The 23307-nt window shown below is 42.1% G+C and overlaps 1 protein-coding gene across 1 annotated transcript in view; it reads left to right on the forward strand.

The window, feature by feature from the left end:
* The window catches only part of spata20 (spermatogenesis associated 20), a 56415-nt gene extending 36368 nt beyond the window's left edge, over positions 1-20047 (forward strand). Inside the window, exon 16 of the mRNA XM_085361221.1 lies at positions 19152-20047. Coding sequence (XP_085217347.1) covers positions 19152-19346 — 195 coding nt within the window. The 3' untranslated portion in view covers positions 19347-20047. The remainder of the gene's footprint in view (positions 1-19151) is intronic.
* The last annotated feature ends 3260 nt before the right edge of the window (positions 20048-23307 follow it).

The raw sequence follows: 23307 nt of genomic DNA on the forward strand, positions 1-23307 counted from the left end.
GACTTTAATGTCACTTGACAAAATATGTAATACTTTTAGGAGCAGGTAGATTTGGAAATCATCAGCACAGAATTGATACCTGGCAAAGTAATAGAATAGAACCCTGTGAAACTGGTTAGATCTAAAGCCTTAAAATAATGCTGTCCACAGAGTCATTAGCTAATAAAAGATCATTTAAAAACTCTTAAGAGAAATGATTCTGTTCTGTGAAATGTTTTAAAACCTATGAAATAATAAAAACCTCGACACTTTCTTGGTACACATTCTTTGATCTGTTCCTTTAAAGTAATTCATTTCTGGTAGCAAGAACAAGGAAAAGTAGAAAACATGATCTAAAACAGATAATGTACAAGATGACACGTAAAAACACCAAATGAACTGGAAGGGAATGGGTATAATGCAAGTAAGGGGTAAAGTGCATGATGGAGTCAGCTGGGTGGGTTATATAAGCATCAGGAGTGGGAAGAGATTGAGGGTTGGTAAATGAGATAAAGGGAAGAAGTCGAAGGAAGAGTAAGAGGACTGTGCTCCACGTTACATTAGGTAGCTATGAGCAGAGAACATGTCTAATTTAAATCCAATTACTCCTTGCCTGTTTTCCTGGTTTTAGACCGCCACAAACTAATTGTGGTGAATGAGGTGCTCAGAACTCAACTCATGCTAATCTAGAGCATGCACGCACACACACACGCACATTTTTATTTCTTCACACTTCATTTAAAATACTTACTATTTTAATTCACCGCAAGAGTCTGCACTTCTCAATTCACTCCAGCACTCGGAGCTGCTTCTTCACTTTTTGCTTGTTGGAATCAATTATAGGCCTCCGTTAAACCGAAACATCGCTCTTGATTGTAATTGCTGCAATAAATTGTGGTTAATTTTTCTATTACACAGAAACATAGCTTGATTAGAGTCGGGTTAGGGTTTGTTGATTGTGTAAGTACAGGAATTGTAGTATGGGATTTGCAATACAAATAGAGATGCAGTCTTTTTTAGCAATTGGGCCTAAGGATAGAGATAGACACTACAGTGTTACAGTGGTGTTTTGTGACATGAATCTTAGTCTTACATTGGTAGGACTAGAAACAGTTTTTCTAGTGTGCCTCCTCTACTTAGGACATGAGGTCTATCTTGTGGAAAATATGTTAACAGTGTGAAAAACACAGGTATAAATGATAAATTGATGGTGGCTAAATTTTCTTCTTCAAAGCCACGTTGGCACTGAAAACACCAACGTGTGGAATTTCTTTGCTCTAAAAGTGTGCAGTCAGAATGTGTTCTCAAAATAAGGCTAATATTCTAACAACACTTGCAAAGTTGTTGTATCATCTTCATGTTAGTGACCTCTGTGAGTCACTGATTCGAAAGCATTACATCCATATTTGCACTCCAATAATGTTCAACCTGTACTGAGTAATTCGCTTCCTTTTTCTTTTACCATGTCTGCATTTGGGCACATTTGTGAGTCAGAATGGTTTAGCGTCTTTTGCAAATCTCCACATAGTAATGCTTACCGAGACTTTTTGTGGTTTATAACAAAGAGATGACATTATCAAAATGATAACATGTTTTACCCAAGAGGCAACGTGTGTGCAAGTGCCAAAAACTGCCACTTGAGCACCTTCAGGATTAAAAAAACATGTTTCAACCTGGTACCAAAAGGTTGTTTTTGTTGATAGTTTCTCCCTTCATAACAACTCTATGACTACTGAGTTATTTATTTATTTGTTTAATTCATTTTTTAAACAAATCCACCTGGGTGCTGGAGTTAGACACATAGCTGTGTTTATGGCAGATGTCCTAACAGAGGCAGCTGAAACTAGAAGGTCTTCGCTAGGGTCCATTCACTGCTTTGAGTCATTAAACTAAATTTCTTCACTGTGTTTGTGGCTGATTAAACAGGAGTTAACGTTTATTAGGGCTGATGCAGAGATGAGAATTGTCAAAACAAAGTCCAAAAACACCCACGAGATCGTACAGTTCAAACATACTTGGGGAATTTAACAGACCCAGGGACAAAGGAGAAAAGAGGACTATTTATACACTTGGGGCAAACTAGACATAGGTGTAGAGTAGATGATCAAGGCAATGAGACAGGATGGGGGTTCAAGGTCAAAAAGCCATTATCAACCTGATGAATGTCTCTCTTTAAAATTTTAAGGTTTTATTGCTATAGAGAAAAATGTTTGGTAAGTAAGGTAAGTAAATGCAATTTAGTTCTCTAGGAACATTACTTTTGAAAGAGGGTTGGAATTGTTGAAAGAAAGCTTCATTTTGAACTGTGTGCTGGTTAATCTTGGTGGTTAAAAAAGAAAAATCAAGATTTCTCCATTGGTCTGTCTGATCAGCATTTTTAGAATACATTTCTAGAAAATGGAATACATTCAACACTAAACATGAAGATTTACATTCATCAAGCTGTGATCTCAAGGCTGCTTAGTAATGTAAGCAACAAAGCATGTTGGCAGTGGCATTGATAGTGGTTCAAATTATGAATTTCTGTCAGCCCAAGATTTACACATGATCTTTTATGAGTTGAATAATGCTTTACAAGAACTGTAATTCCCATTGTGAGTTCCCACTGAGCCCGACTGTGTCTTGTCAGCTCTGCTTATTCATCAGCCTTCCCCCCAGAAAACTAGCCAAGTAACTTTGTGTAACTCTATTATAAGCAAACTGTCACAGAGAGCAATAGAGTTGCTGTTCCTCTCTCGAGTGTATTTAAGTAAAAACTTCAGCAATATGTGTCCCATAATCTGGAAAGTGTTTGTGGCACGTCTTATGGAGGACTGTAAAATGTGAGCGTTAGAAAATATGCTTAGGACAGAGAGATTTTTTTATGGTTTAAGAAATACCATGTAAGAATTATTAAATGGAATTAAATGTAGATGGATATATTTCGCATTCCCTGTGCCTTTCGAAAGACGAGAGTGAGGCAGAGAGAATAGGACAAATCGTAGAGTAGAAGGATGGACCGTGGCCTATTAAGAGGAGAGTCCTTTTGAAAATGTCTGCGAACAACTGGGAATCCCTAACAAGACCTTAGAGACATGGGGGAACAGTTAGCAGGGTGATATGGAGTGTGAGTAGAGAAAGGGAAAGGAGGGGATGGGTGGAGATAAGAGACAGTATCTACTAGCCAACTTGCAATGGTAACACGACTGTAAAAAAGAGGATTAGAGTTAGGCATGCCCAGGGTCCTCAGTGATCTTTAAGCTCCGTTGTTTCACTCTGTGTCCTGTTGTGTCTCTTTGTTTCGCTGAGCCTCGGTCACTCATGAAAGCTCCTTAAAAGATTGCATATGTCCGCTAAGAATTGTTTCTTCTGTTCTGTTAAACAGACTCATACTTGTAGCAACTTTCTGCTCACTTTGACCACTCAAAGTGCTTTCTACCACAAGCCACTTAAAAACACACAATTTCAGTGCTTTTATTTATTCCTAAGCACTTTTTAGCCAACATTTATAGTCTAATGGATGCGTCAGAGGCAACTTGGGCATCTTCAGCGTCTTCGACATGTAAAGCCAGGAATCAATCCACCTCCTGATTGTTCGGCAACTCTCTCTACCACCTGAGCCGCCAATACCTTGATGACCTGTTAAGCCCAGTAACCATCCAGAGTAGAAAACAGTCTGACTGACAGGTCTGGGAAAGGCCCCAGATGGTTCATGTAGAGGAAAAGTGCATTTCATGCTTACTTTAATGCATTCAGGTAGCCACTTATCCTCTTTTTCCTGCTTTGTCTCTGCTATTTTGCAAATGAACATCCTTTAGATATTCAGTTTCACATTACATTCACCTCCTTCCATTCTTCTAATATTTGTTAATCTAAAGCATTACACATTCATCCATTAAGTGAATGTTACTTTTTTTTTTCTTTTCATCTTCATAAAGCAACGGTGAAGCTGCATGTACACTCATGATTCAGCAGAGTTGACAGCTTTAGTGGCATGTGTGCGATATAATCCTCTGCCCGTGGTATCTTGAGTGCTGTAGCCATGCTTGATGCTTCGTGCTTGTCCATATCTCAGCTCAGTAAATATCCTTATGCTGTGTGTGGATACACATTTACACATACATAAATACAGGCATTTTGCAACTGTATATCCCTTTGGGTCATTCTTTCCCTCTCTATAAGCTGTGAAATTCTTTCTCATGTAATCACAGGTGTAGCAAGATGAAAAAAAAATTTTGTTTGATCGTTCTTATGCTTGTAAAAAGATTTTTCCCACAGTTGTGGACAGAAGTTTGCATATATATATTTAATACTTTCTTTGAACTTTTTTTTTCTTTCCAAAGAATTACCTTTAAAAAAAAACAAGTATTGTGTTCACAAGTTTGAATTTATTAAGAATTTCCTCTAATGCACACAAGGTCAAAACTATACTTACATGTTCAAATATATACATGCAATTTCACTCATATTTGGTTAAATCTCCCTTAGCAAGTTTTACTTTGACACTTGATACCCATCAGTGTATCTTTCCTGTATTTAAATAAAACTCAAGATTTGCTTTTGTCTTGGAAAACTCGCAGCATAAATTTAACTTCTGAGATTTTTTTTGAGTAAATGATTCCTCTACACAGCATGCTACGACAAAATGTAATAATTTTAGTTAAAGTTTCCAAACCTGGAACTAGGTAGACTGCAATACAGTTGCAGACTAAAGCTGACAAACACATCTTGTTTGGTGTTACTTACACTCTCCTTTTGTAGTCTAGGTTAGTTTAAATCAATCAAAAATAATGTTTTGAAATGTTGTGCTGAAAATGCTACAACTTTGTGTGTCCCATGCCTCCATATTGGTGACCCTACCTTGAACACGCATCGAACCATGGAGTTCGCCCTGGACGGCCAGCTACTGCCGGCCCTCTAGCTCCTGCTGTGGCTATGTTTGCTGTGGCTACGTTTGCCGTGGCACTCCAGTTGCTGGACTTCTGGCTCCACGACCCCTCGTCATGGTTTGTCCGCGTGGAGGCTCAGTTTGCTCTCCCCGGCATCTCGGCTGACGACACGAAATTTCATCATGTGGTGGCATCGTTCAACCTGCTAGCCACCCGCCGTGCGATGGCCCTCCTCCGGGACCCGCCCGTGCAAGGGAAATATGTCGCCCTTAAGGACCTACTCCCGCGGCGATACACCCTCTCCGGTGCGGAGCAAGCCAAGAAACTTCTTTCCCTCTCCAGGCTGGGCAGAGGCACGGCTCTTGAACTCACGGAAAACATGTTGTCCTTGCTCGGTTCGGACGACGGAGGATTCCTTTTCGTCCATCTCTTTACCAGACAACTGCCTGTCACTGTGAGAACTGGCCTCGCCAGCTCCCCGTTTCTAGCGGCGCAGGAGTACCGCTCCCTGGCTGAAGAGGCAGATCGCATCCTGCTGGTTTCCCACACATTTGGAGTGCATGCCTCGGCCGTGGATCTGCCGGCGACACCCCCAACAGCCTTCTCCAGAGCGGACAAGCTGGCACTAACGGCAGGAACCGCTACACACCGCGGGAAAGATTTTTGTTTCTACCATCAGCGTTTTGGCGCCAGAGCGCGTTGCTGCCTGCTGCAGTCGCTGACGATATGGAAAGGCTGCTCTTCATTGAAGACTCACGCTCCGGGCGCTGTTTTCTGCTGGACTCTGGCTCCCAGAAGAGCCTCATCACGCCCACCGCCGCGGACCGCTTAGCAGCAGGCCACGGACTGCAGCTGATTGCGGCTAACGGTTCTCCTATTGCAACTTATAAAGAAAGACGAGCCTCATGCTGGAAGACACGCCGGTGTGGGATGGCGGTCCGCGTTTGCTTTGCGACGTGTCTATGGGTGCCCCGTCGTTCCCCTTTCGTGGCACCGTCGTGTTTTCGACTCCATCCATGCTCTCTCTCACCCGGGCTTACAGGCTTCGGTCAAGCTGGTAAGCGACAAGTTTGTTTGGCCGGGCCTGCGGAAAGCGGTAAAGAATTGGGCTGCTGCGTGTGTTCTGTGCTAACGCTCGAAGGTCCACAGGCACACTCAGGTGCCCCTCGGACCATGTGCACGACAATTTGGTCGGACCACTCCCACAGTCACAGGGTTTCACACACCTTTTGACTGTGGTGGATCGCACCACCAGGTGGCCAGGGGTGGTTCCCCTGGCTTTCACGACAGCAGAGGTGGTGGCCAGGGGGTTTCTTTTGGATTTTGGGGGCCGGCAGGAGGTAGTTTCAGTGGACCAACTTAAGCCTGCACACATTCTGCAGGATGCGCCTGTGGTGCCAGCCCTCCGCCGCAGCCGCCCACCTGCTGCCGGAACGTTGGACTCTGACCCTCCCTCTGTGATCCCACCGTGCCCGTCGGCGCTTGTCCGGCAAGCGGAGGGTTCGGCCTGTCCTTCCCGGCCTGGTGAGTCCACAGCCAGTTCTCGGACTCCGCGTTTCAGTCGTTCTGGACATTTGATTAAGCCCCGGGTCCTGGACTAGTGGACTGTTTGTTTGGGTGTTCGGGGGGCTGGGCATGTGTGGCAACCCACTAGAGGGCTCTACTCACACCCAAGCTTGGCGGTGGTGGATTTAAGTAATAATACATTTTTACATTTTTTAAAAAAAACTCAAAAGCCAGTTTAAAAAACTTAATATCACATTTTTACAGTGTATTTCTATTGTGATATCATTTTTATTTTAATTATTTAAAAAATACATCATCTGTGGTAGCATGTATAGATATGAAAAAGTAGCATTTCAGCACAACATTTCCAAACATGAAAACTCAATCTTTCATGTAAACTTTTGAAAGGAACAGTAGAAAACTGCTTTAACGAAAGTTTGTGTGCCCATAAATAGTTGGAAGCACTCTAAGCTGAGCCAACATCTCCCTGGCAGTCAAAGGAAGGAAAGCAGTTCTGAGCATTTTGTTCATTGACAGTGCCAAGAATCAATTTGCATTTAGTGGAGAACTGTGTTGAAGAAAATCCTGCATCAACATTACTCCGAACTGCATGCAAATTCTCTACAAGCAGTTCAGTCTTAGTCTGTCTCTTTCAGATAATTTATTTTCAAAGCAACAATTTGGATTTTGTTCCTGTTGGCTGCCTGTGTCTCCTTCCTGTACTGGTGTACTTCTTCATCTGCCTCAGCCAGTATCATGTAATTTTCACTTGGATCTCTTATCTGAAACTGATGAATGGTATCTAGTATCTGGACCTTGTAACATTCTATCGAGGAGGCAAGGCAAGTTTATTTCTTTAGCACATTTTAACAGCAAGGCTATTCAAAGTGCTTTACATAAAATTTCAAAAGACATCAAAGGTAATTTACAAAAGCAGCGTAAGAGGATATAAAAGAGCATTTAGACCAGGGATGTCAAACTCATTTTCCATTGAAGGCCACTTTGATCGCCAAGTGAAACATACATTGTGTAAAGACATTTAACTACACATTTAATTCCTGAGACATCTTACTATAAAATAAAGAAGTTCAATTTCAGTTTTTCTACACGATAAATATCTAAAAATACAGAAAAGATTCTGGCAGCTCACTGCCCAGACTGTCCCATATTTATAGAACTTACAGCTTATTGATTGATGAAAGTTTTCTTGTTTTAATTGAAACTTCTATGGTAGAAAGTAAAAAAACAGGAACTTTTCTGTCATTTAATTGTTTATCTGTTACTTAACTACTTTGGTGTAGTAAGAATGGCTATAGAGAAGATTTTTATCAGTTGTATAACTTCTAAAACTTTCTGCCCTCTTCATATTTTCCTTGCTTGCTGTCCTTGTCCTTGCTGGGCTGATTGTGGACCCTGGGCCTTATGTTTGACACACTTGATTAGACATTAAAATAGCTATATAAAATTAAAACAGTCATTTTTTGTGAAGTTGCAAGAAGAATGAAGTAGTTATTAGTACTAAAGTTAGAAATTAGTAGTTATTTTCTTTAACCCTCTAGGGTCGACGGATGCACGAGTGCGTCAAAATCACATGACCAATTTAAGACAACAAGATGGAACGATGCACAGCCTCCATTTCAACTTGTCAAAAGTGTGGACTGCAAACTATATACCAGTTTTTGAATTGTGTTGATAGGCCATGTAAAACGAGAGTTATGATAAAAGAAAAATACACGCTATCTTTGTGTCTGAATAAAATGGTATAAACAGTGTTTTCTAAGGACAGCGCTAGCAACCACTCTCCCCTTTGGAGCAAAAATTTTTTTTTTAAAGAAAAACACCCCTTTCCTATTGGTGTTAAAGTGTACCATGTCAACGAATCACAAAATTATATGTGGCATTTGGTTGTTTAGGAAGAGGGGGTAAGTTTTAGGAATGACACCAGATATGAGGTATGAGGGCTGTGCTGAAGAGAATGATACCAAACAAAGCAAGATGAACAGTTTTTAAAGGTGAAATATAGAAGTAAAATCAAAAGTAGTCAAAAACGGCCAATTATACCCTGGACCCCAGAGGGTTAATAACGCTTGAATAATTCAGTTCTGCTCACATTTTTTACAGCAGTATGAAGCTAAAATCTCAGTATACAAAGATATCCTGTAAACAGAATGGTGTTGTTGGAAAGGCTAAGAAAAATAATTGAAAACTCACTTTGTTCATTTTGTGCTGAAATTAAAAGACATACAAATATGTTCTAGCTGATCAATCTTTCACACACAGAGCTAGTATCCATACACGTGCTGAAATTCACACAATTTCCCATAGTGAATTAGAAAGAAGCAAAATTTTAGACCTTATTTCCAATTCTGGCCCACTGTACGACTGAGAGCTAATGAAACACCTCAGATGGAGTCCAGCAGTCTTTCATCTCACACATCCAGTTAGTGGCTAGTGGTTCTCAGGGGCACAGATGTACTGTTCATCTGCCTTCCAGTGACCCTGAGTGTAATAATAATAATAATAATAATGGATACTTTATTGATCCCCATGGGGAAATTACTTGTTTTTCTCTGCATTTGACCCATTCACTCAGTGAAGCAGTGGGCAGCCCACTAAGCAGGCGCCCGGGGAGCAGTGTGTAGGGACGGTACCTTGCTCAGGGGTACCTCAGGGTAGCCGTTAAGTGGATTCGAACCGCCGACCTTCTGATCATGGGGCGACCACTTTACCTACTGAGCTATCCCTGCCCTGCCACCTGAAACAAGAGCCAAGCTCTCTGTCAAGGATTAAATTAGTTACATCTGACAAGAATCTAGATTTCTTTTGGTTCAAAAAAAAGTTCATCTCTATTATTTTTTCTGCTTTTGCAAAAGCAAAACAGAATGTAAATCTTTTCTTATGAGTCGATATTGAGTATTGACAAAGGCCGATTATGATAATATAATATTTTTATTATAATTATTATTATATAATAATAATTTGCAGACATCTGTAGTATTCTGATTGATAATAATAATAATAATGGATTGGATTTATATAGCGCTTTTCAAGGCACCCAAAGCGCTTTACAATACCACTATTCAACAACCACATATTGTTGATGTAAGTTGATACAGATTTGAGCAGGTAAAATTCACCACAATATGCTTTGTTTAATCTATAAATATAATAATTTACAGTATATTAGAATAACCTTCAGTACACTTTTGATCAGGATATGTTTTTCAGTGCACACATAAACAAATATGTTGGACTGATTATCTCTATGCTGGACTATTGATGTTTGTTATTATCAGGTTTTATCGATCTTATAATTCCCTAAAAAGCCCCCAGCTTTGAGAGGATGAGAGTTCATTTTGCTTGTTTCTGTTTTCTCCCATATTCGTTTCTTGTCATTGGCTCCCAGTTAAATCCAGAATTGAATTCAAAATCCTTCTCGTCACATACAACATCTTGAATAATCAGGTCCTGTCATACATGCACATGATCCTAACAGAGCACTCTGGTTCCCAGAGTTTCTAAAAGTAGAGCCTTCAGCTGTCAGCTCCTCTCCCATGGAACCAGCTCCCAGTGTGACACCCTCTCTATTTTCAAGATTAGGTTTTTTTGATAGAGCTTGTAGTTGGGGCTAGATCAGATGTCCCTGAACCATCTTCTAGCTATGCTGCTTCAGGCTCAGAATGCTGAAGGACTTAATAGGATACACTGTGCACTTCTTCTCCGCTCACCTTTTTTACTCTTCACATATTTTTACGCCACTGCAGCATTAATTGTAGTCTCCTCTCTCCCTCACCCTGCTTTGTCCCGTCTCCCTATGTTGTGGTTTCATTTGTCTTCTCTTTTTCGTATCGTTTTCCTCTTACCCCCCCAACTGGTCACAGCAGATGGCCCCTACCTGAGCCTGGTTCTGCTACTGTTGAAATGGGGCCGTCTGATTGTTGAGGTTTTGTCTGTCTTATTGTTGGGTCTTTACCCTACAATAAAAATCGCCTTGAGGCGGCTTTTGTTGTGAATTCGTGCTATATAGATAAACTTCAATTGAATTGAATTGGAAACTGAATGTAATTAATATAAAGACAGGATCGAAAACGGAGCGCTCACTGATAACCCAGTTGTTGCAACAGCAAAATATTAAGTTAATTTTAATAAATGAATTATTATAAAGGTAAAACAGTGAAAGTTTGTCATGTCTGCTTTTCCTTCAGTGGACTTGTAGCCTCTCTCATTCACCACCACCCACATTGCTCCACCTCAGTCTGCAGCCCTCCTCGGCTCTGCTCCTCAGGCCTGAAATCAGTTCAGCTGATCTGCTGTGTATTTCACTTTTTTTTGCTCTGATTACTACTTTGGACTCTCTGCTCTGACAGTAGAAATCTGCCCAATTCTCTACACTTCCAGCCCCGGGTCAGCACCGTAGTAACCATTCATCTTTTATCTAACTACAGTGCCCTGTGTATTCATCTATCAATCACATCTAGCTGTTTCTTGCTCATGTGTCAACAATGCAGGTGTGCTGTAAATGTAAAGTGCAGCATTTTTACAGTGATTTCTGTTGGGGGTCAAATTCTCTTGGCGGCTTTAAGTAGAGGTGTTTGTAATAATTTGTCATTTTAGCCAGCACTAAAACACTGGATAAGTAATGAAGTATGAGATGATGAGTTTTATACACAGCTACATAAATGACCCTCTTGGTGGTTCTAATATTAACCAAACTAAAGCTAACCGTTGCCGTTTCAAACGTGTAGCACCAGGATGATTCTCCACCCGTGTTGTGGAGCCGTGCTTAACATTCTTCTTTAAATGTGAAGTAGGACACTTATGCATTTTGTGATGTCTTTGATATAATGTTCCCCGTTACATTAGTAAGGGAGGACCTTTGATTGGGCCTTTCCATACAACCAGATCTGCTCCACTGTTCCTCCAGAAAGATCACCCAATCGCTGAAATGTTACTGGAGTAATGAACGACATTCTTCCAAAAAGGTAAAGGTGATTCCTCAGAACATCTTTGTATGGATTTACAGTCGTCCTTCCTTCTAAGGAGACAGACCCCCACCCCAGCATAACAGAGCCAGCAGATCCTCTCCATACAGGGGTCAAGGGTTCAAGTCTTTTTCCTTCATTAGTCACCCGCCTGTATATCTGGGATATTTCAGACTACTGGCCTCGTCCTTGTATCACTCATATGTCAGATTTTATTGCTTTAGCATTTCTAACTTGGCGTGACTTTTACGACATTAAAAAATGAGAATCTTCTTTCATCTTAAACACAACAGAAGCTGATGAAGTGTGCCGTAGGTGTCAGGGCCTGATTGAAGAGAGAGGCTGTTAATTCTGCTCAGATCCCAAGGCATTCTCACATCTTGCTGCAGACACAGTTTGATTTAGTGAAGAGGGTCCTGTAGAGACTGTCAGCAGCTGAAAACTGATGCCCAGCTTGACAAAAGACAGAACACACTGCCAGAACAGGCTCGCCCACTCATTCTAACTCGGGTCAGACGGCGTGTGTGTGTGTGTGTGTGTGTGTGTGTGTGTGTGTGTGTGTGTGTGTGCGTGCGCGCAGGCTTATTTTGTAGTTTTTTTTCCTTATGTCTGTATTCGTAGCTCTTGTGTCAAGTAATGTGCATAATTTTGGACATTAGCTTGAGTCCACATTTTCGTGTCAGTCTTTTTAATTCTCTGGATTTAAAAAAAACAAACTGGGAGAACATCAATGATATTGTCACATTTCAGTAACCTGCTGTGAAACTCCTGATATTCATGCACATGATAAGCTGATTTACACCCCCACCACTGCAACCCACCTAAACATTTCTGCACATTTAACACACCCTTCCTTTGACAGCAGTGGTCTTTGTGAGCAGGACAGTGGGAACTCCACACTGTAAAAACTGTTAAGCGTTAGCTTGAAGAAGACGAAACACCTCAAATATGAGGCGGTCCAAAATTTTAATCCATAGGAAAGCCTCAGATCCTCGTCAGAGCCCTTGTGTGTCATAACTGTTTTTGGAAGGATAAGGAAAGCTTCCAGATTCTTGCTTTTAATGTGGTGTAGGTGATCATATTTGGAGTCTGAGTTTAAACTGAATATTAAGCCTTGCATTAAAATGTGCACTTAGTTGAAGTGTGTTAACTGTTCTGGATATTATATAGTTAAGTGTAGAAAAAGGCAGATTTTGATCTCTGTGAAGAGTTTTAGCTCAATCCTGCTTAATGCTCCCAAATCAGCCGAATCCGTTCCCGTTTCTCTGACCTTCTCCTTCCTCTCAAATGTCTCCTGTCCAGTTTTCTTTCTGGCACACTCACCTCCTCTCATCCTTCTCTCTTGTTGAAAAGATAAATAAATGAACCCAAGGGTAAAGTTAAAGTCACTGGATGACTGGTGATATGAGCAGCACACTGTCACAGAATGTACGTAAAAGCGTGAATTTGTCTGTTTCTGTCCTGGGGCAGAAGTCCAGATGTCAGGTTGCAGTGATGACTGAGCAGCACACAGTGAGCATGCATGCATGTGTGTGTGTGCGTGCAAGTTGGACAAAACAAAAGTGAGAGGGATGGGGGAAGTAATTCTCTTCACGCTTGACTGCGTGTAGAACTGTGATTGCTCTTCCTCAGGTGTGACAGCGGCTCCTGAAAGCACGCATTCAATGCGATCATTGTGTGAGTTTAGCCCCCAAGTTGTGCGGATGCTAAGTATGATAAAATGATTTCCGAAGCTGCGTGTGTGTTTGCGAGTTGCTGTCAGCACAGGTACGGCATGTTCTTTTTAAATGTCTGAGCTCTTCTGCTTTGGCAGAATGAGAGATGTAGAGTGGGAGGGAGCTGTCAGTGTAGGGACATTTAACGGGTGGGAGGTGTGTGTGTGTGTGTGTGTGTGTGTGTATTTGTTTCAGGGTTGCCCAGTATGAGGGGATTAACCCTGTGGGAGTTTGCACTCTCATGTGTAGCCAACTGTGCTGTCTGCTACAGCTTCACACACACACACACACACACACACACGCACAGGTCGTTTCCAGCACCGAGGGGTCTGTGCAGATCGTGTTGTTGTGACACAGACAGACTACTGAGCGACCTTTAAGTTGAGGCCACGTGGCTGGATGTGGTCTGAACCCAGGGAGGGACGGCATGAAGCCAAAAGAAGAATCAAGTCGGGGTGGAAAAGGTTCAGTTTGGCAGGGAAATCCTCCTCTGGTCGCTATGACAACGGTCACACCAATATGAACACACTCCATCATGCTTCTTCCCAGTCTTCCCCTGATTTAATGCCCAAAAATGTTTGTAGACAGCTCTCTCCGGTGCTCGGTGTGATGTTTCCACAGTTTTCTGTTTTTTAGTGCCAAAATTATTTATCATCTGAGCTTCTTCAAACACGTAAGCCTGCATGAATTTTGAGAAGATAAGATGTGGGCAGCATCCTTTCATGCTCCCCTTAAGGAAGAATTTTCTTTACCACACAGCATATTTAGTAATAGACACAGAAGTAGTTCAACACAGCAGCACGGTGGCACGGTGGTTATCACTGTTGCCGCACAGCAAGAAGGTCCTGAGTTCAATTCCAACATCAGGCCGGGGTCTTTCTGTGTGGAGTTTGCATGTTCTCCCCGTGTTTGCGTGGGTTCCCTCCGGGTACTCCGGCTTCCTCCCACCGTCCAAAGACATGCAGCTTGTGGGGATAGGTTAATTGGATAATCCAAATTGTCACTAGGTGTGAATGTGTGAATGAATGTGAGTGTGAATGGTTGTTTGTCCCTGTGTGTTGGCCCTGCGACAGACTGGCGACCTGTCCAGGGTGTACCCCGCCTCTCGCCCTATGACAGCTGGGATGGGCTCCAGCGCCCCCCGCGACCCTGAAAAGGATAAGCGGAAGCGGATGGATGGATGGATTTGAGCGGCGTAATCTATTGATAGTTTTTTGGCTTTTGAAGTGCAGATGGCTATCGGCACAAATGAGCATCTAAATGGCTGAGTGGAGCACTTGGGGAGCTCTGAGACAGCCAGTGAATGAGAAGGCTCATTGAGACGGGGTGAAGAGGATGCAAACAGTTCCGCATGGTGGCCCGGGTGAGTGCTGGCTGGCACGCTTATAGAAGAGGAGAGTCTCCTCCAGCAGACAATTTTGTCTAATGACTAAAGAACAATTAGCGATGAAAGCAGGATCGGGAGTACCTGTGTGCTCTAGTTTATTACAGCCACCTGTACACTTCAGAGTTACTGCCTATTTCAATTTAAATATGGATGTTTCTAGCCACTGGGTAACCCATAGGAAGATGAAGGACCGTGATATTTTACTGTATCATTATTTATGTTTAATCCATACTTCATACTGATCATTATGTACTCTGTGAAGGGATGACATTTCTAATATTCCCAGATCACAGTTCTGATATATTAATGTTGTTTTATCACTGATACCAAAACAGTGTTTCGATCTTTTTATTAAATGCTTTGCTAGCAGCTCTAAGAGTTAGTACTGCAGCACAGCAGCATTTAAGGAATCACAGGGACAGCTGGGTAATGCTGATGATTAGCAGGTTTGTGTTTAACAGGTTTGCCATTAGAGTTGAGCATGTTAGCAAATTTGGACTAAATGCAAAGTACAGCTGACTTTGATGGGAATGATATTCATTGTCAACCATATAGTTGTGCAAAAGGGAAGTGTCGGAGGGTAACTGGACTCATTAAGATGCATCATCTAGGAATTATACATCTCTGTGAATTGTATCAGTATCTGAAAGTGACGACCTTAACAATTAGGAAAAAATCTATTAAAGACCTGACACAATATCAGAGAGATGCATCAGTTGTTTACTGAGCATTCAGCACAATGGTCTCTGTCAAATGGTGGCTGTCAAGAAGACATTCTGAAGGAAGGGAAACTGGGAGAAAAGGCTGAGGTATCCCACATTACACAAGATCTGGACTAACAGGACTAAACCAATGTCGGCAGGAAGTCAGCAACGATGTACAATAGTGAGTGTCTACAGCCATCTGTAAGACACGGTGGAGGCTCTGTCATGGTTTGGAGCTGTTGTTGGAGAACTTGTCAAAATTGATGCAATTTATCAATCTAGGAAAGTACTTTCAGATTTTGACCCACCATTCAATACCAACTGGGAAGGATGTGAATCGCAATGGCTGCATTTTTCAGCATGACAGTGTAAACACACGGTCAGTGCAGGAACAGCGAATCTGGATAGAAAAGCACACTATCGAACACTGTCAGTCATGGATTGGCCTCCCCGCCTGGACCTCAGCACTATTGAAGCAGTGCGGCATCTCGACAAAGAACACAACGAAAGGCAGTCGACCTCCAAAGAAGAGAAAGGGGACGTCTGGAGAACTATTCCTGAAGACCCATAAGACTACTTTGGGGGATTTCCTTACCTGGATGATTTTGCATACATCAAGATGTTCCTGAAGACTGCCTGAACAAACAACAGGAAAGCTTTCCTAAGATAGTTCAGGCTGTGCTAAAGGATAAGGTGGTCATTTGTCTTACTAGCAAACGTACAATTTATTATTGGAAAAACAAACAAGACCTGATTAAGTTCATCTGCTGTGTGGATAAAACTGCAGAGGTTTAACCTACCTGGCTCAAGCTTGTCTTAGATGTTTATATACTGCAGATACTCTGTCGATCATTCAAACCTGTAACCAGTGTTTGTTTCCTATACTGCCTCTGGTTGTCAGCTTATTATACCGACGGTCATGTCAGTCTACTCAAGAAGTTTCACCTCTACCCTCCTGCAGTCGTCCGATCTCGTCTCCTTTCTCCTTCCTTTTCTCATTTTTCCCTCCGCTCCTTGTTTGTATTGTCATTTCTCGCTCCGTTGTGAACCAGAGGTGGTGCAGGGCCAGGAGGAAATGACACGTGTCTGACAGGAAACCGCCCAGGGACCAGACAGGGCAGCTCTCTTTAACTTCGCTCTGCTGCCTGTCCAACACTGCAGTGACACACAGACATGCACAAAGACAGGCAGCCGGTTTTTCTCTCTCTGGTGACCTGAAGCCCAAATTCACATTCTTGTGAATACATACTTAAATTATTTGTTTGGGTTTTTGTCTTTTTTTAAAGCGTCATTGCTGCAGGCAGGACTGGTGAACCACGCATGTATCCCCCACACAGACACACACATAATAATTTCTTGACTTGGTGTGGGCATGACAGCATTGCAGCCACTGACCCACGTTTGAATGTGGTGTTTTTGGGAGGGTTATTTTGGGTGAGTGTATGGGAGTAGTACAGCTGTATTAAAGGAATAAAGAGAGCAATCATGATCAGCACGAGGCCGCGCTGTGTGCCGAGATGATGCGTTGACACAGAAATGGTTTAAAGATGTAATTACACTGAACATCTTTCTCCCGGACAGTAACACTCTTCTTTAGTGACTGGACTGCTGCCACACAGATGGAAGTAACATAAAAATGACAATCCAATTACTCAAACCATTTTCACGCTTGGCCAAATGGCGACAACTGACTTTCTTTTTTTTTTTTTTGTTCGTATTAAAACAAATGGTTTCTATTTACTGTTCCAGCACTCGTTTGATTTTTCTGCTTCTCAGCTGTAATTCCTGTGTCCCACACACAGAATTCCAGTTTTCCATGATGCTAAAACAAAATGTGTGTATGCATTAGGAATTAGCATACAGGAGGGGCTAGCTTCACTGAAATCACTGCCTTTGAGCAGATGCACTATACTTCAACTCAGTTCACTTTTATTAATTTACAAGCATAACAGCATGTCTTCTGTTTGATGTCAGTGAGAGCAGCATACTAATATGGTCATATCAGGCACATGTCAGCATAGAAGCCACACCCCAGAGTAGAAGCCACACCCACCTGCTGTTCAAACCTTTTGTCTTTGAGGGACAGCCAATCAAAAGAAGCCTGATTTAAAGCGAAGACCATAGGAGTTAAAGTGGCTTGTTTGAGACAGAGGATGGTCTACCAAGTACTAGCTGGAGATGAGATGTTAACTATTTAGATGTTAACTACTGTCAGTCATGGATTGGCCTCCCCGCCTGGACCTCAGCACTATTGAAGCAGTGCGGCATCTCGACAAAGAACACAACGAAAGGTAGTCGACCTCCAAAGAAGAGAAAGGGGACGTCTGGAGAACTATTCCTGAAGACCCATAAGACTACTTTGGGGGATTTCCTTACCTGGATGATTTTGCATACATCAAGATGTTCCTGAAGACTGCCTGAACAAACAACAGGAAAGCTTTCCTAAGATAGTTCAGGCTGTGCTAAAGGATAAGGTGGTCATTTGTCTTACTAGCAAACGTACAATTTATTATTGGAAAAACAAACAAGACCTGATTAAGTTCATCTGCTGTGTGGATAAAACAGTGCAGAGGTTTAACCTACCTGGCTCAAGCTTGTCTTAGATGTTTATATACTGCAGATACTCTGTCGATCATTCAAACCTGTAACCAGTGTTTGTTTCCTATACTGCCTCTGGTTGTCAGCTTATTATACCGACGGTCATGTCAGTCTACTCAAGAAGTTTCACCTCTACCCTCCTGCAGTCGTCCGATCTCGTCTCCTTTCTCCTTCCTTTTCTCATTTTTCCCTCCGCTCCTTGTTTGTATTGTCATTTCTCGCTCCGTTGTGAACCAGAGGTGGTGCAGGGCCAGGAGGAAATGACACGTGTCTGACAGGAAACCGCCCAGGGACCAGACAGGGCAGCTCTCTTTAACTTCGCTCTGCTGCCTGTCCAACACTGCAGTGACACACAGACATGCACAAAGACAGGCAGCCGGTTTTTCTCTCTCTGGTGACCTGGAGCCCAAATTCACATTCTTGTGAATACATACTTAAATTATTTGTTTGGGTTTTTGTCTTTTTTTAAAGCGTCATTGCTGCAGGCAGGACTGGTGAACCACGCATGTATCCCCCACACAGACACACACATAATAATTTCTTGACTTGGTGTGGGCATGACAGCATAGCAGCCACTGACCCACGTTTGAATGTGGTGTTTTTGGGAGGGTTATTTTGGGTGAGTGTATGGGAGTAGTACAGCTGTATTAAAGGAATAAAGAGAGCAATCATGATCAGCACGAGGCCGCGCTGTGTGCCGAGATGATGCGTTGACACAGAAATGGTTTAAAGATGTAATTACACTGAACATCTTTCTCCCGGACAGTAACACTCTTCTTTAGTGACTGGACTGCTGCCACACAGATGGAAGTAACATAAAAATGACAATCCAATTACTCAAACCATTTTCACGCTTGGCCAAATGGCGACAACTGACTTTCTTTTTTTTTTTTGTTCGTATTAAAACAAATGGTTTCTATTTACTGTTCCAGCACTCGTTTGATTTTTCTGCTTCTCAGCTGTAATTCCTGTGTCCCACACACAGAATTCCAGTTTTCCATGATGCTAAAACAAAATGTGTGTATGCATTAGGAATTAGCATACAGGAGGGGCTAGCTTCACTGAAATCACTGCCTTTGAGCAGATGCACTATACTTCAACTCAGTTCACTTTTATTAATTTACAAGCATAACAGCATGTCTTCTGTTTGATGTCAGTGAGAGCAGCATACTAATATGGTCATATCAGGCACATGTCAGCATAGAAGCCACACCCCAGAGTAGAAGCCACACCCACCTGCTGTTCAAACCTTTTGTCTTTGAGGGACAGCCAATCAAAAGAAGCCTGATTTAAAGCGAAGACCATAGGAGTTAAAGTGGCTTGTTTGAGACAGAGGATGGTCTACCAAGTACTAGCTGGAGATGAGATGTTAACTATTTTAACTGGAGCTTGGATTTGCTTGGCTCTTTCAGGTCTTGATGCTCGCTGATGGGGACACGGAGAGTTTCCTGTGCCAGCGCCTGCCCGTCCTCTCCTCCATGTCGCAGCTGCGCGGTGTAGCCACAGCCTACGTCTGTCAGGACTTCACGTGCTCTCTGCCCGTCACCGACCCACAGGAGCTCCGCCGGTTACTCCTGGACGGAACTACAAACACGCAGATAGAATGACAGCTGAATAAACTGACCGAGCATGTTATCCTCAAAAACTGCTCTTCTAAGACCTGCAGCTCAAGCCTAGTTCTTTTTTTGTTGGATGTGGCTAGTGAGTCCGGCTTTGCCATCACTGGATGGCGGTGCTTTAGCAGCTGATGTTGGTAGGGGTAGGGCTAAGGAATCTTGAGGGTGTCGTCCTGCTAGCCATTCCACATCTGTTACTCCAGCCTGTTCTTTATCAGCAATACCAGGTATTACCTCAAATATCAGCTCCAGGTTTTAATTCAAATCAATGTGTAGAAATGCTCAGATGAGCTAAGCAACAGTGGCAATCTGAAAAACCTGTAGCAACTTTGCAAAAAGTTGTAGCTTTACCGTTACCCCAGAAGATCCCTAATAGAGGATAAACTGAGAGCCCTTTAAATGAACTGGGCCGATAACATTTTGCAGAGGGACCTCTCCGGCATGCGTTCCAGCTCCTGTGTTCACGACACACGGATTTGACAGAGGAGACCTGCCTGGCGGCGGTTGATTTGTGTGTAACCGTGTACATACATTTTAAAAACCATTGCATATGATGCTTTTATCTGTGAGGAGCGAGTCTACTGAAACTGTTGCACAAAAGATCCGCCTTGTGAATGTTGTCTTTACCTTTAGACATCATAAAAAAACAGAGCATGTATATTCACAACCCCCGAATAATAAATCTATTTCTCCTACAAGCAGTGGGTGTTTGATTTTTGGATTGATGCTTCTGTTTTGTTTGAATGTGCTGCGTTATGTAATGCAGCTATAAAGGTGCCCAGAATAAGTGTCATTTTTGTGGTGTTCGTTTTTGTCTGTGACGTCCAAGATGGGGAAATTCCATGAAGGAGTGAGTGAGTCTGTCCCAGCAGCGTTTTTCTTCTCTGTACTATAAATACTCGTACAGAGAGAAGCCGTCAGTTGTGTATTCTCTTGCTGTCTGTTTCCCGCTGTAGGCTGGGCCAATGTAATGTAAACATTGTGTGAAACACTTGGGAGTGTGTGTATTACTGCGTGTGTTTTAGGGAGACACAGATGGACCGCCGATGTCGAGGCAGGCAAGTCTCTGAGGGTCGTCCTCTGGGCTGCGGAAGCAAAGCGAGAAGAAAAAGACGAGAGGAGAAATGCAAAGTTTCCGCAATGGTGGCGGCAGATTCGTGTCCTTCACCTCGCATCCACCGCTGTCCTTTAACAACACGCAGACCATCTGCACTTGTTTACTTTTGTCTCTGTACTTTTGTCAGCCAAGTCTCCGCCCTCCCCTCCTTTTTTTCGTGTCACCTTAAGATTGAGGAGGGATCATATTGGCAGACGGCTGCTTCTGTGGAAGAAGTAGTAGCCAAGAGGAAAACAAGGCAGTGGGGAGGAAGAACATGAGGCAGAGGGAGAGAGATTTGAATGAAATGTCCCAGCATCACTTTTCTTAACTTATCAGATTGTGAGCGGTTGTTCTTTCTGTCTGTTGAAACATTTGGATGCTCCTTTTCTTGTATTTCCACACCGCTCTCTCTCGCTTGCTTCCTTCTCCTCCCTTTCCTCTCATCTTCTCCCAGGATTGGACCCCTCTGTCTTGGTGGCATATACACACTGGCCATTCCACTGCTGTGCCATTGGCATTGAAAGCATGTTGGAGCCTCTGTCTCATTTATTGAATCCTAGTCTACAAGCACACACAGTCCCCCTCCTTCCATCACTCCTCTCATTATTGTTCTCCACTAATTGTTTTGATGAGCTGCACAAGCTAAATTTTAATTAGCACTGAGATTAGTGTTTGACCCCAGCTAACCTGACGGCCCGCTAATTATGAAGTTGTAATCTGCATGCCTCAGATCTTAGTCATGATATGAATGATAAACTTGTACATTTTGAGCAGCACCTTTGTAGAAAGAGGCTAAATGGAGTGCATACGCAAAAGGCATGACACAGTAATACAGCTGTGCACATAAAGGAAGAGATGTTTTAATAAGGTTTTTGTTAATCGTTTTTTTGAAAGATATTTTACTCATTTTTAAATAAAAATACTTAATCTGCACTTTTTAATTAAATTTTAATTTAATTTCTATAATATATCACAATTTATGAGATTTAGTTTCAAATCCACAAAAAAAGAAGACTGGTTTCTAAGTCTGCACATACAGAGGGAGGAAACAATTATGTGATCACCTGCTGAATTTGTTAACTTGCTCAGTCACAAAGAAATGAACAGTCTCTAATTTTTATGACAGTTTCATTTTAATAGAGAGAAAGAGAAAGAATATTGACCAAAAATCCAGAAGGAAAAACACATTACATAAAGGTTATGACACAAAGAGCTCCATTCCCACAGTCAAGCACGGAGCTGGAATAACATCTAAAGTCGGGGCTGTTTTTCCACCAAGGGTACGACAACTTCACCGCATTAAGGGGCCAATGGACCAGCATGTGGCGTAAAATCTAAAGATGGGTCTTCTAACATGACTAAAGAAGAAGCCCATTAAAGTTATAGAGTAGGCTAGCCAGTGTCCACACCTCAATCCTATAGAAAATCTTTGGAGGGAGCTTCAAGTTGCTAAGTGATAGCCATGAAAGGATTTAAAGTTTCTGTAAAGAGGAGTTAGCCAAAATCTCACCTGAAATGAATGCACACCTGGTGGTCAACCTCAAGAAATGTCTTCCTGCTCTGCATGCCAACAATGGTTTTTCCAACAAAAATGTTCACGCGATGTCATGCACATTGCTCAAAAGTTGCATGCTGTTTTGGCCATGATACAGCCACCAGTTGCTAGCTTAAAATGCATATTCCTCGACTGTTTGGCAGTGGTTCTTGTAGGCTTCCTAGAGAGTCTCTCACTGCAGCAAAAACCTCCTAGTCCTTATCTAGTCAAGTCATCTTTATTTATATAGGACATTTAAAAGACATCAAGTGTCGGCCAAAGTGCTGAACAGAGGGATAATATAATTAAAAAGAGTTAAAATAGATAAGATGAAAACATTATAAGACATCCATGTATGTTTGTAAAAAATATGTGTACATGCAAATATGCACATACATGTACAAAAATGTACACATTCACACATAAGCACACATACGTGAACATAAAATACATGTATACGTATATACACATTTCCACAGTTGCCTGTAGATGTTCATGTTTATCTGTAAATAATTGCTAACAACTAGCCTAGCAACAGTAAAAATCTGAGCTAGCAAAGGGCTACAAAAAGGTTTGTAGGACTGGGGCTCACATTGTTGCCATGATTGTCGCACATCCAAAATGACAGATAAGTTAACGTCATGTGGTTAGCGGTTGCATGTCTGCAACCACTTAATAAAAGGGTCGAGCTGCATTGTGGAACAATTTAAAATTGAGTGTTTTATTGGTATGTTTTTTAACCAAATGCTATATAAAGAGAGTTGTGAACCTGTAAATATTTTTAACCAGTCTAGCCTCCTAAAAGGTTTATTAGAGCAGGTGACATGCCTCTCCACTGATAAAAGCTGATAAAAGTTTGGATATGAACATGAAGATGGTAAGACCAAGCAGAGCTGAAACCATCTCAAAGATCCTGTTGGAAAATATGATGATGTACATTGCTGCCATAGTTGCGTTTCCTGTTTTGAATGCGATTTGCATTTTCCAAATGTTTAGAGAGAATTGATGTATATCCTACATTTTGTGTGGGTTGGATGTAAACAATGAAGTGAAGCTAAAATTATAGAGCTGCATTTGTCTTGTTATATAATTCCTTATTATTTAGCGTGCATGTGTTTCGTGACTCCGTTCTGGTTTTTGAACGGACATTAAGTGTGTGGAACGATCTGTGTTTTAGATGAAAGCAAGTGTCTGTAAAACAAGGCTCTCTCAGGTTATGTGTGTCTGTGTGTGTGTGCGTGTGCTGTTGTCCTTGCTATCAGACATGGCTGCTGTGTTTCAGTCTGTGTTATAATGAGGCCACAGGGGGCCGGGAACAG

This window comes from Diplotaxodon limnothrissa, linkage group LG8 (assembly GCF_057381915.1).
Source record: "Diplotaxodon limnothrissa isolate DT_005_m linkage group LG8, D_limnothrissa_male_GT1.1, whole genome shotgun sequence".
Lineage (NCBI taxonomy): Eukaryota > Metazoa > Chordata > Actinopteri > Cichliformes > Cichlidae > Diplotaxodon > Diplotaxodon limnothrissa.